The 14,187-nt window shown below is 47.4% G+C and overlaps 1 protein-coding gene across 1 annotated transcript in view; it reads right to left on the minus strand.

Moving 5' to 3' along the window:
* Nucleotides 1–5,415: 5,415 nt before the first annotated feature.
* The window catches only part of NT5DC3 (5'-nucleotidase domain containing 3), a 44,774-nt gene continuing 36,002 nt past the window's right edge, over nt 5,416–14,187 (minus strand). Inside the window, exons 10-14 of the mRNA XM_075007708.1 lie at nt 12,602–12,683; nt 12,103–12,189; nt 10,769–10,909; nt 10,178–10,242; nt 5,416–8,161 (exon numbers count right to left, since the gene is read on the minus strand). Of these exons, the coding sequence (XP_074863809.1) occupies nt 7,900–8,161; nt 10,178–10,242; nt 10,769–10,909; nt 12,103–12,189; nt 12,602–12,683 (637 nt within the window). The 3' untranslated portion in view covers nt 5,416–7,899. The remainder of the gene's footprint in view (nt 8,162–10,177; nt 10,243–10,768; nt 10,910–12,102; nt 12,190–12,601; nt 12,684–14,187) is intronic.

Genomic DNA, 14,187 nt, shown 5'->3' on the forward strand with positions numbered 1-14,187 from the left:
TTATATTTTCAAAAATACTTGTCTTAAGTTCATATTGTACACAGTTTGCTTGAACACTAATACCCTGTAGCTAAAAATGTCATGCACTATAAATAAAGAAAGTATATTAGGTGCTTTCCCACAGCTCTTCAAGTAATAAACAAGAAGCATAATGTAACATTTTTACTGTATTTTATGTCAGCTTGAAGATTTTGAACTCTTCTTGCTTAACTGGCTAGTAATGCTCAGGACTCACTCTTTACCTAGATTTACAAGATTAGGCAACAAAAGCTAATGTCAAGAGCCACAAGCATTAAAATGTTCTAACAATATTCAGTGTTTAAAATGTGACATTTAACTACTGTCTGCTAGGAGGAAGTCAGAAGGAAAAAGTAGGCTGTATTTTTAATGCTCTGCAGTACAAATACAATCATCACTTTGTAAAGCACTTTGGTATCCTTTGGGATATGAAATGTGCTAAGTTCAGTAACATCACATTTTGTACTATTATAGCAGGATAACCCACTGGTGGCAATGTGATTACTTCCATCCTCCATATTTCAGCATATAAAATAGAACAGATATCAAGTTATGTAAAAGATTAAATTAACTAGTGCTGGCACTGTCCACTCCAGCCAACACCTCCCCCCATAAAACTCTATTAGGAATCAGCAGAAGTGTATTCTTCTCTCCAGCAAACAGTAGAACAGTCAGTGGAACTCATGCATTTCAAGTCAAGTACAGTGTCTTCAGATGTAACGAAAAAAAAAAAAAAAAATGTAACTCACCCCTTAAAAATGTCTCATATAGCTTTGGAAGCCAAGCTAGCAAAAACTGCAAACAAACAATGCTGTCACATTAAACCTCCATGGCCAATATAGATTTATTTCAAGCATCCAGGCTTAAAGAAATCCTACACTGGATTTGTGCAAGCTTTTTTAAAATGTTCATTTTTAAACATGCTTTTCAAAATTGGAACCATATTGCATATGAAAGTCATTATAAACACAAGTGCACAAAAAACAGACTGGTAAAAAAAATAACCTTTTGGTCACCAAAAGTTTCTTTCCCTGATGGTCATTGCTGGAAGCAAATTAAGCCCTAAAAGGAAATTAAGAATAAGTTTTCCTATATTTTTGCCAATTACATTTTCGTATACTTTAAAAAAATTAGGAATACAACATAGGAAATACTAAAATGAGTCAAGCTATGTGTGTTCTGAAACGGGTGGGTAGGGAAGCACTGTGGGTTTTTTTTTTTTTCCACCTTTGGTCACAGAGGAGGGAAAAACCCTTCTTAGAAACTTCTGTCGGGGTTTACTGAAGTGTCTATTTGAGGAAACATTTCAACAGATGCTTCCTTTGTGCAAAAGTTGGATAATCTTCAACTCAGTCTTAAATATTGGGAACGATGCAATGTGAAATTAACTGCTCATCTATCACCTAGCGTCTCAGTAATTTAAGTAAACAAAGCTCCTTGCTAGTCTGTACAGTCCCCATTACTCTGCGAGATCCAATTGATCTTCTTTCCTCCAACTTTGGGAGTTTAAAAACCAAAGAGATCAGACATAATTCTGCTTTTCATTTTTTTTCCTCTTTCCTTTTCCTCCTCTGTTTTTTTCTAACTCATACGCCAACATTATGTATTTATTTTGAAATGTAAAAGTACGGAAAGCTACATCAAACCTGTGACGAAGGCTTAATATTCTGAAACAGAGCACATCAGAGTAAGACACTGTTCAACACCACAACAACAAAACACCTGCATTTTAGTTGAACATTCATTCATAGCATTTCACTGAGAACTGGTGCCTATTTTGAGAAACTGTCAGCACTTTTTGCAAATGAAGCCACTTAAGAGGCCCAAATTTGGCACCCAAAGTCACTAGCTGTATTTGAAAATTCGTGCCTACAACCAGGGATGACATATTTATCACATGTAAGACTCAAGTTATTATACTACACTAACTTAAAATGAATGTAGAGAGAAAAGGCAGCCTGTGAGAAATGAGTCTTGGTAAGATTATAGATTTAAAGATCTATTGTAACTCAAGTATCCAGCATGGAAAGTTACTATGCAGGTTGAACCTCTCTCATCCATCACCCTCGGGACCTCCTTCCTGGCTCTTAGAAGACAGTCGGGTAAATTACAGCTAAACAACAGCACAGAACACTGAGGACCAGGACTGGTAGCTGTAAACAAACTTTATGGGACCATGGGAAACTTGGTCACAACCATGATAAGTGGTTGTCTGGCCAATTACAATCATACCAGATTATGGGGTGCATCTACACTAGCTGGCTACTTCAAAGTAGCCAGCCCAGCGTCGAAATAGCACCCGTCGTGTCTACACGCGCCAGGTGCTATTTCAACGTTGAAACTGACATTAGGCAGCGAGACGTCGAAGTCGCTATTTCCATACAAGGATGGGAATAGCACCTTACTTCGACGTTGAATGTTGAAGTAGGGTGTGTGTAGACGATCCATGTCCCGCTACTTCAAAATTGCGAGGTCCTCCATGGCGGCCATCAGCTGAGGGGTTGAGAGACACTCTCTCCAGCCCCTGTGGGGCTCTATGGTCACTGCGTGCAGCAGCCTTAAAGGCACCACCGACCCGGATTACCTGTGGCAGGAAGCTGAGAGCATGCAGGCAGCAGCACAGGCACGTGCTAGCCCTGCAGGCTTCTCACAGGCCCCGATCCCCGCTGCCTTTATCCATGGCCTCCAGCCAACCCCCCCGAGCTCCCCCAGGGCTCCCCTCCTAAGGGGACCCAGGCACCCCCAGCAGCCAGGCAGGGGACCAAAAGGACGTGGGGCCCCTCCTGGTCAGAGGCCGAGCTCCGAGACCTGCTGGGGCTCTGGGGCGAGGAGGAGGTGCTCCACGTGATGGGGAGCACGCGGCGGAAGATAGAAGCATTCGCCCAACTGGCCGAGGGCCTGGCTGCCCGGGGTCGCCCCTGCCCGCACTCCGGATCATGTCCAAAGTAAAGTGAAGGAGCTGTGGCAGGGATACACCCAAGCCCAGGACTCAGCCAGCCGGTCTGGGGCTGCCCCCGCCACTTGCCCCTATTACAGGGAGCTCAGGACCACCCTGGGCCCCCGGGACACCTCTTCCCCCCCGGTCACCCTTGACACCATGGCCGACGAGCCCCAGCAGGCCTCGGAGCCAGAGTCCGGCCCGGAGGCAAGCCCCACACCCGAGGAGCCCCGCTCAGGACAGCAGAGGAGGGGTCCAGCTGCAAGGAGGGGGAGCTCCTCATTGACCTCCCTTCCCGGAGCACAAGCTGGGCATCCGCCCACCGGGCTTCCCCCACCCGTGGCAATGGATGGTCAGGTACGTACCCCACAGAGCACACACCCATGGGCCACTGGGCGGGGGCACCAGCCACGACTGGGAGCCTCACACACGCCCAGCGGACCCCAACCCGTGAATGCCCAGCCACAGTACAGTCCCAGGACGGTGGCACAACCATCAGTGCCTGTCAGCACCCGTACCCATGGACAGAGCTCAGTCTTGACCCCAGGGGTGGGGGGACAACGCCATGGTGACAGCCAACAGGGACGGAGACCCAACACCCAAGAGGGGGCAGGGGGAACGGGCCACGGGCCAGGGCACCGGACTAACAGCCTTCCCCTCCCTCTCCCCCTCTCTCCAGCTACAGCATTGGATGCCCCAGGCAGCCAGGCACCATCCGTTGTCCCCAACAGCCCACCAAAGGCCAGCCACCACCAGCGGCCGGAGACACCCCCAAGGCCAGCAGGACGGTCCCTCCACCGCCGGACTCTTGGGATGGGCCCAGTGGACCCTCAGCTGCTGGCAGCTCTCCGGCGGCAGATGGAGGTAGCAGAAGACAGACTCCGCTTCGAGCGGGAGGAGTCCACCCGGCGATGGGCGGCGTGGGAGGACTTTATGGGGGTTTTCCAGGGACTTAGCTGGGTTGATCCAGGAGGCCGTCACACGGCTCCCGCCCCCCGCTGCCCCCCAGGCTGCTCTCCCCGCCGCTCCACCTGCCTCGCCGCCTGCTGCCCCGCCTGCTCCCCACCCGCCTCACCACCGGCAAGCTCCACAGAGCCCACTGGGGCTGAAGACCGGCCAGTAGAGGCATCCCGGCCATACCTGCTGGTCCTCCCAGCCCCCAGCTGGCCACGCCGGGGACCGCGGACGGGGGGGGGGGGTTTGCGAGCCATACCCGCCAGGGCTCACGCCCCTCTACCCCCACCCCGGACTGATGGGGGCCTGGCGGACGGCTTGGCTGTTGGCCCATGTATAGAGTTGTCCCCGCTTTTGTATATAGTTGTCTCCCTTTTGTAGATTAGTTGCAGTTTCTTTGTTGAATCAAACAAGTTATCCAGTTTAAAAAAAAAGAGTTTTATTTTCCAAAAAGCTGGAGTCGTGTGCTTGTTGGGGGGTGGCATGCGGGTGTTGGGGGCGTGTGTGGGCATTGCGGGCTGTGTGTGTGTGGGGGGGGGGGGGGGGGCGTCTTCTGGGGAAGGCCAGGGAGGTGCTCAGGAGTCTCCCTGATCTAAGTGGGCCCACAGGGCCTCGCGGACCGGTACCCCCTCATGGTGGGCCTGGCGGCTGGGTAAGGCGGCCGGCTGGGGGAAGCCCGTGCCAGCGTTGACCGCCCACCCCTGGAAGAAAGCCTCCCCCTTGCTCTCAACGATGTTGGGGAGCGTGCAGCACGCGCCCACAACCTGGGGGATGTTTTGGAGGCTGACATCCAGTCGGGCAAGGAGGCACCTCCAGCGGCCCTTCAGAAGGCCAGATGTTCTCTCCACCACCTGGCGGACGTGGTTCAGGCTGGCATTGAACTGCTCCTGGCTGGCGTTGAGGTGGCCGGGCACATGAGCCAGGGCTGGGGGTGGTAGGCCGCGTCTGCCACGAGGCAGAGGGGCACGGTGGTGTCCCCCAGAGGCATCTCCCTCTGGGGGATGTAGGTCCCCGCCTCCAGCCAGTGGCACAGGCCCGAGTTCCTAAAAACACTGGCATCGTGTGTGCAGCTGGGCCAGCCCACGTACACATCCTGGAAGTGGCCCCAACTGTCCACCATGGCCTGCAGGACCACAGAGTGGTAGCCCCTGTGGTTGATGTATCTTCCTCCGCTGTGGTCCAGGGCGTGGATGGGGGTGTGGGTCCCATCCAGGGCCCTGAAGCAGTTAGGGAACCCCATGGAGGCGAATCCGGTGACGGCTGCGTCCAGGTCCCCGAGTCGGACGACTCTCTGGAGCAACATGGCGTTAAGCGCACGGACCACCTGTGGGGAGGGAACACAGATGCCCATGAGGCTGTGCAGAGTGCCCCGGGGCCCTTCCCCCAGGCACCCCACTTGCCCAGCCCAGCCCTCCCCGGTACCCCTCCCTTTCCAGCCCCACACCTGGCCCCTCCCTCCGTCCCTCCCTCCCCAAGCCCACACCCGACCCTCCCGCCCCCCAGGGGGTGCGTGCTCGGGCCTCCTTACTTCCATGACGACGACGACGACCCCGACCGTGGCCTTTCCCACTCCAAACTGGTGTCCCACGGAGCGATAGCTGTCTGGAGTGGCCAGCTTCCAGACGGCTATTGCAACCCTCCTCTCGACGGGAAAGGCGCACCGCATCCGGGTCTCGTGGTGCCTCAGTGCTGGGGTGAGCCACTGGCAGAGCTCGAGAAAGGTCTGCTGGCGCATGCGGAAGTTCTGCAGCCACATATCATCATCTCACTCCTGCATGACAAGCTGCTCCCACCACTTGGAGCTGGTGGGATCGCTCCAGAGGCAGGGGGAGCAGACAGTGAGGGAGGAAGAGGGGAGCCCGCTGGTCAGGGGCGTCCCCGTCTGCCTCCGGGGTAGGTTCCTCTGGTAGGAGCCACTGGGCGGCCTCCGGGGCAGCACCTAGCAGGGCGCTTGCCCCCCTGGATGACTACCTGGAGGGCCTCCTCTTCCTGCTGCTGCTGCTACAGCTGCTGCTGGGTGTCCATATCTGCTGTGACTTGGTCTGCGAGAGAGTGGCTACTGCTCTGCAGACCTCGTGCTGTGCAGGCCGGGTGTGTCTGGGAGGGGCCCTTTAAAGGAGTGGCTTGCAGCTGCCCCGGAAGGGCTAGTGTGCTCTGTGACCTGGTCCGCGGTCTCTCCTTGCCCCTTGTTTCGAAAGAGGGTGCTTGTGTGTGTAGACGCTCTGCATTTCCTTCCAGGGCGGCTCTTTTCGACATTCCCCGTCGCTACTTTGACGTTGAACGTCGACGTTGCCAGCCCTGGAGGACGTGTAGACGATATTCGTCAAAGTAGCCTATTTCGATGTTCTTACTTCGAAATAGGCTACTTCGACGTAATGTGCTAGTGTAGACGTAGCCATGAAGTTTGCCAGATCAGAGAGTGCCAGATTGGAGAGGTTCAAAGCCTGTACTTGGACTGACTGCTCCTTCCCCACCTCATGGTAAATTCTTTGAGAATTTTATTTCTCTCTAAACTGCCAGCAGAACTTAACATTTTCCGTCATGCAAGATACACCTGGCATCATCAGATGGAGCTCCATCAGACCTACACGAGAAGAAATAGGATGCTTTTTTTTTTGTATCTTTGTAAACCAGAAGGTTGCAGAAATGAGTTTCAATATGAAGAAAAGCCTAAATTTTCCTTTCCAGCCAATTCTGTTTTGAAGATCTATTCTCCCTTCTTTGTACAAGGATAAGTCTCACTATTTTAAAGAATATTTATGCTTAACTACTCCTGGGAAGTTCTGCACCATGGCCATGTGCAGAATTCATGTTCCCTGTAGATTCCTCCCTCTTCTCCCCCACCAACTCCACAAAACAGATTCTGCCAGAGAGGCACTGCAATTACACTCTTCATCCACCAGGAGCTGCTACAGCACCATAACAGACAGTAGTCAGCTCAGCAGCAAGAACAGTCAGCTGCAGAGCCGAACAAGGAGAGGCGCACAATATGGTGCGGAGAGGCAGAGTGGCGTACACAGGGCGGCTGAGGGTTCACACACTGGGGTTTGGAAGGGCTAGTGGGGGAGCAGACTACAGTAGGGGGCACAGGAACTAGTTTGGTGACAGCAATGCACCAAGGGCTGATTGGGAGCTGGCAGTGCATGCCCAAATGGGCATGGGGGTAGGGATGAAAGGCTACATGGGGATGGAAGAGAGAGGCATGGCAGGTGTGGCAGAAGGTTCAGGGACAACAGGGACACTGGCAAGATGGTATGGGCACCTACAGTGACTGATGTGTCTGATTGAATAGGAGGGGCTTAGGTCAGTAAGGATCTGCTGGGGGGTGGGGGGGGCGTGCTCCTCAACTCCCTAACAATCTCTCCCTTTCCTCTTCCACCCCCAGCCAAAAAGCGTTCCATACTTCACCCACCCACACCCAATAATCCTCCAGGTTCCCTCCCAGGATCCGGCCCAGCAACTACTTCCCTCCCCTCTCCCTTAGCTCCTCTGTTCTCTCACTCCCCCAAGCTTCTGTACTGCTTCAGAGGGCTGCCAGAAATACGGTTCTGCACTGTAGCTGAAATGACTTATTACTCGGCGTTTTCTATTAATACGCCTACTAAGGAATCCATTTGTCAAAAAACGTTTCCTGATCCCTTTTTGTTGACTGTATTGTTACAGACATGTTTGCTCACTGGTATCTTGAAATAAAATGACCAAAATGATGGAAATGGGTGTGATTATACTGTGTTATTTTGACAAAATATGTATGTTAAAATGCTGTGGGCAGAACTTTTGGGGCTTTGGCACAGAATTCCCTAAAGTGCAACATAGGAGAGACAAGTTATATATGAATACTTGCTCTGTCAGGACACAGACGTCCAGTAACTGGATCAGGATAGACAGATGATACTAAGTGCTTAAAAATAAACCTACATTCTGGTTGTTACTGATGGGTATAGTCATCCATTGGGGTGCAATAAAATAACCCATATATATGCCAAAGTTCATTTGATCTGAACCATCTCTTGCAGGAACGGTATTCTGAATGTGCCAGTGCATAGTTGGTCTGACCAGGTAGGAAGTTCATGCTGCAAAGGAGTCCTCCTTGGATAAAATGTGTAATTGGGATCATAGTTCAAGAGGCAGCTCAGTGATGCCATGTAAATATCAGCAAATCGAGATAAACGCCTTAAGAAATAGGTTGGATTCTGGTCAGTCCTGAATAAGCTCCCGAACTGTGAGTTGAAGAAGTTTCTGGTCATTACCCTGTAACCAGAAAGAAAATTTATGAAGACAGAATACTAGGGAGAAGGGCGCATTTTAATCAATTTATATATAACCCAACATCTGCAATGAACAGAACTTGCAACATAAGGTGAGTTATGTCTATTATTCGCTTAGTAGTGTCACTCAAAGCTGTCTGAACTTGCTTTGAAAAGCATTTCATGTGACAATACATTATTTTGTAAACGTCCTCAGTTTGATTAATAAGACCTTGATCTTCTACCCACTGAAACCGATGGCATAAGATTGGTTCCCAGTGTTTCCAAGTTCTATTTTAAAGGGCTGGGGGGAGGAGACAAAGAAAAAAACCTTTCTTCTAAAGTTTTCTACTTCCCACACGAAGGCTATTTCTACACTACATTTTTGTCAGTAGAACTTCCGTCAGTCAGGGGTGTGTAAAAAACAAAATGTCCATTCTCGACTGACAAAAAGCTTTGCTGATGAAAAGGGCCCATGTGGACAGCATTTTGTCAGTGTCATCTGACAAAACTACTGTTGCTTGTTGAGGGTAGCTTTATTTTGCCAGTAGAACTTTCTCCCACTAGAAAAGAGCATCTGTCCCACTGTAATGTATACAGTGTAAACATAACCTTAACATTGTCACACTTAGAATCACAGAATACTAGAATAGACAGGGACTTCAAGAGGTCATCAGGTCCAGGCAGTTTATTCCAGTGCTCAACCATCTGACAGCAAGTTTTTCTCATTATCCCACCTAAACTTCCCTTGTGGCTATTTAAGCCCATTGCTGTCATCAAAGGCTTAGGAGAATATTTTTTCTCCCTCCTCCTTGTAATGCCTGTTTAGTACTTGAACGCTGTTAGCCCATCCCCCCTCAGTCTTCTATTTTCCAAAATGAATAAACCCAGTTCTTTTCAGTCATCCCTCATAGGTCATGTTTTCTAGACCTTTAATCGTTTTTCTTTTGCTCTTCTTTGGACCTTCTCCAATTTCTCCACCTCTTTACTGAAGTGTGGTACCCAGAACTGGACACAATACTCTAATAATCTTGAGCTCCTGCAGCCTAGCCAGTCTCTTCCAGACACTAATTTTTCCAACTGGAACATATGAGTCTTTTTGGAAATGGGACTGGAAGAGGCAGATTGCGTAAGTTATTTTGAGTAACATTATTTCAAAAAAGGTTGGGTTTTGTTGACAAAACTTGTGGAGTGTCCACATATAAAATTCATTTTATCAAAAGTCTGTCCACAAAACTCAGCACTTCCGCTGACAGTGTGCTGCCCCTCCACTATGAGGAATAATGCCTTTGTCGACAGCTTCTGTGAACAAAAAAGCCATGTAGATACTCCGGGAACCCTCTGTTGACAGACGGGGCTTCTGGTTCACCGGCCAGTCCTGTTTGCTGAACTTCTGATTGGCCATTCTGTCAAGAGAGCAGCTTGGCAGTTTGGCTGCTCTCTGTCGATGGAGCAGACTGCTTTTTCAATCTACTTTTGTGTGTGGACATAATCTGTCGACAGAAGTTCTGCCGGAAGATATCTTCAGACAGTAACTTCCGTCCACAGAACACAGTAGTGTAGATGTAGCCAAAGAATGATACTCCCCCATTGAAAAGCATGGCTGAGTTATGCAAAAATTGCCTTAGGGGAACAGTTATTGATGTGTTGCAGCTAATGCAGAGAGGACAGAGAAGCAAAGGGATCCAGAATGGGGGGAAAGGGGTGGACCAGCACTATGCAGGGTGGGAAGAGCATCAGGGTAACTAGTGTAACTTAGTTACCCTAAGTGAGACCATAACATATCATTGCAGAACATGAAGAAAACAATATGGTTCTGCAGGGGGGCCCTGTGGGAAAGAATTCACTTATGCAGAGGGCGACAGCAGCCATGTGAGAGGCACACAGAAGACAGATATAAATTCTTGTCCCTATCCGTATCAGTAGCTAGTATAGAGGATACAGATTTCTGGAAAACACTGGTAAAGTCCAAACAAAACATCCCTTTTTGAGTACAAGTATATGAATGTTCATTTCTTACCTCATTTCTTTTCTTTCCTTTTTCCATTCCTGTAAAACTATTTGTGACTCTGGATCTCGGTGAACCTGAAATATAAATGTATTCAACAAATAACTAGGGGTGCTTGAAGAGTAATAGTTTATAAAGGGAGAAAGACTTATTTGCTGCTGGTGCAAGACAAAAATGCTGCTTTAAAAGGTAATGCTGGTGCACCACCTCTGCGCCCTGAAAAAAACGTGAAGGATCAAGAATCAAGCAATCATCATAAACAGAAGGGATGTGGAGAAAACTGCATTATTCCCTACTCATCAACACATGATGGAGGCCCTGAGACAGATCTGGCATGCTTTTTGTTGCCAGTACAGGTGTGTTTTGTAAGAGTTTGTGAGTAACCTGGCTTACAAAACAAACTTGAGTTGCAAGAATGGTTGTAGCTACAATCAGATTTGAAAGCTTAAATGTAACTAAATTAAAGTCACACTGAAAATACTCGTAAGGTTGTTAATTCAAACCCTTAAAGAGTTGGTCTTAGAACACTTGAGTTCAAATCTCCTCTGCTAAATAAGAACTATTAGAAAAACCACAGACAAAAACCACGTACACACAACAAACCTGCATATGTTCCAATAATCCAGTCAGGGTTTGTAGCCAGGTCATGGTTTGAATGTACTGTTCTGTGTTCATGATTTTAATCTCTGACCGTAACTCTGGAATAATTGCTCCTGTGCGCCAGCCATGCTTCAGGGTCAAATCCTATTCACCAACAAGAATTGCAAAAAGCAAGTATAAGCCTGAAGAGAATTGAGATTTACTTCTTTGCCAGTCTTTAGCCCCACAGGGATGTTAATTAAATCGCCCCCCTCATGTGTAAGCAAAAACAATAAATACAGTGGGTCTACTGTGCCAGCCTGTGAGGAGGCTTATTTTTAGAGTAAGCTTCTAATCCCACTTTTTCCAAGTTCAGGAGCAGATTCTGGGGACACAATGGAAATGGCTTCTGGCCTGTAAGCAATTCCCCTCGCATAAGGAAACTACGCAGGCATAAGACTGAAGGAGGTGCACCAAAGCATGAAAGCAGTGCTCCGCTAAACCAAGCCAAGCCTTCAGTGGCACATGGGCCATTACAGGGCCCAGCTACTAAAACTGCTGCCAAGGCTAGCAGGAACTACAACCATTTCCCTGATCTCCCTTCCCCACTGCACCTGAGTGGAACTTGACTGAACTTTTCTTTCTGGGGCCCTGACTCCTCAAAGTACTTATTTGTGTGCTTGACTGAGGCCCTTTCACCATGACAGAATGAGGAATCCTGATTTTTTTTTTTTTTTGGCTGTGACACAGCAACATGTAACAGGAGAAATGGAAAACTTTTGGTGTAAGGGAAGACAACAATCAGAAGACAATTAAAACACTGAATCAGTGATATTTAAATGGAATTTAAAATACAGCTAACTGGTAGTACATCATTTCATTTGTATAGCATGATAAAGAAAGGTAGAGACTGTGGCTGTAATCCACAGTGTAACATAAAACTAGATGTTGTAAAAGAGAAATTAAAAATAGAAGCTCATTCATCCCTTATTACAGTTAGCTGTAAATGTCATCCAACCTAGCGATATCCTGCACTTCAGAGTATCTGAATTAAATTCTTAGTTACACATGCCTGTCAAGTGCATAGGCTTGTCCGGCTATTCTTAACAACCTGTAGACTAGCTAAAATCTACAAGGCAGCTGGGGGAATTACGATGCTCATCCTTTTAGGTAATCATTTTTACTTCTCTTAATTGTTATTATAGAAATATAGTATGACTGCATTTCTACAAGCCTAGCTTGTTTAAAATGTAATACTTAGAACTATTGAGTGTCTGTAATACTAACTCACTTTTCAAATCTGGAAAAAGGCATTAGCTTCCATAGAATGCTATAAAGAAAAGAAACACATTACTTACTGCCAGATCACTATAAATGTGGTCACCAAAATAAAGAACTTTGGAACCCCTCCAGCCAGTAAGCTTTAGAAATTCATATAAGTTACCCTGAAGAAACAAACAGCAAAATGTGTGTATACTAAAGTAACCTTTAATGTTCATGTTAAATAACATTGCAGAAAATCTGACCAGTTAAAAACAAAACAATATTTATTATGGTATGAAAATGTTAAAGAGTGATACTCTCAATTTCATTAAAAACTATTAGATCTTAAACTATACATGCCATTTTTGTTATAACAGAAGACAACCACACTTAACGTGAACATGATACAGTCTGCTGAAAGTTTACAACTCCAATAATGGAGGTTTCTAAAAATTATTCAGTTACCAATGTAATTATCTTCAGCATATTAAACCAATTTCAAACAACTATTATGAAGGCTACAGAAACATAAAAGATTCTAGGAACTGGATATGAAATCTAGATATGTAATGGAAGGATATATTGAAAGTGTACCTGTTTGTAAATCTGGCCTTTCTGCAATTTATGAATTTTGTCCCAAAGCAACACTCCCCTTTCATTCACCTTCCGAAAAGGTCTAAAACAGCAGAATTGTATAGAATTGTCACACAGTCATAGCAAGGCTGCCAATTTTAGAGATGGGGCGGGAGAGAGTATGACTATAAACCAGTATTTTTAAAAAAAAATAGGAGAAGTTACATCAAACGCTCTCAAACCAAAAGTGAGCCTCCAAAACTTTAGCTGTGGATGATGCAGCCAACATATTTTATATTTACACTAAATTTGGTATACCAAAGTTTAAGAAAAGTCACTAAGTAAAATATTAACAGTCATTTGTTTTCACCTAAATGTTATGAGAATTCAAAGTTGAAACACAAAATCAGCCTGCCTATCAGAGGGATGGTGCAAGGCTACTGGTAAACAAAGTTGAGGTGGGAAGAGACTAAAAATTCAGAACGAAACATGGGCAAGAGATCCTGGTTTATACACACAAAGCAAAGAGAGCAGCTAGAACTAAGTCCTTTACTTTTTTTGTTAAGAGGAAAAAAATAGTTAAAAAACACATCATCATAGCAAGGGTAGAAAAATCTCTCCAAATCATACAAAAATCAGAAAGGAACTACAGGCTGAAACTCTCTTTTCTGGCACCATCCGTGTTCCAGCATGACCACAGATGTTGCTGGACCAGAGAGCCCCAGCTGCCTACAGGTGGTCTGGCTGGAGGGATGCTTCCACTGGGGGCAGGAAGCCTCGCCAGTCGCATACCAACAGAGAGCCCTGAGGATAGCTGAGCCGGGGGCAGGGATCCCACTCCCAGGCAGCAGGGAGCCTAGCAGGAGATCCCTGGCAGCAGTCCACAGCTGCAAGGAGCCAGGTTGGGGCAGGGAGCCCCCCAGGCAGTCTGGGAGCAGGGAGCTGGTGGCAGCCAGGAGGGGAGCCCCCACCTCCAGTGTGAGCCTGGAGGCCTGACCTCCCTTGGTCTGGCATATTCCCTTGTTTGGGATCATCTGAGGGTCCCAGACCATGGAGGTACCGTCTGCAGTCTCTTTAAAAGACAAGCAAGTACTCTGCATCTAGACAGCACATTCTGAATTGTTTGTTTCAGCTAAGAGGCAATTCAGGGACCCCAGCTAAACAAGTTTGCTCTTTCATGTCTTTGAGCTAATGCAAGAGTATTTCCAAACTCAAGGTCTAATCCTGTAAGATGGTGAATTCTCTTCAATTGGAAAACAAGAGCCCTCAAACACACTGCAAGATCAAGTGATAATGGAATAGTCCTGCAGCCCTTACACAGTCCAGCAATCCCACAGAAGATACTGGAACTAACTACTCCCTGAACCATCAGCTGTGAATTCAGACTTCAGGGTTTTGTAACCCTGCATTAGCTCACGACCCGTGTTCCCTGTAAACTAAGCCCTTGGGTAACTGCCCAAGAGAGATTCAGCTACTGCCTAGCTGATCAGCAGAGCACTCACAGCAGACAGCCTGTGTTTCTATTGGTAGTACACATCTGCACATGCCTGGGTGCACAAAACAAAATTTATTCCACCCATGGATGGAAAAAATTAGAGGGAGCCCTG

This window comes from Carettochelys insculpta, chromosome 1 (genome assembly GCF_033958435.1).
Source record: "Carettochelys insculpta isolate YL-2023 chromosome 1, ASM3395843v1, whole genome shotgun sequence".
NCBI lineage: Eukaryota > Metazoa > Chordata > Testudines > Carettochelyidae > Carettochelys > Carettochelys insculpta.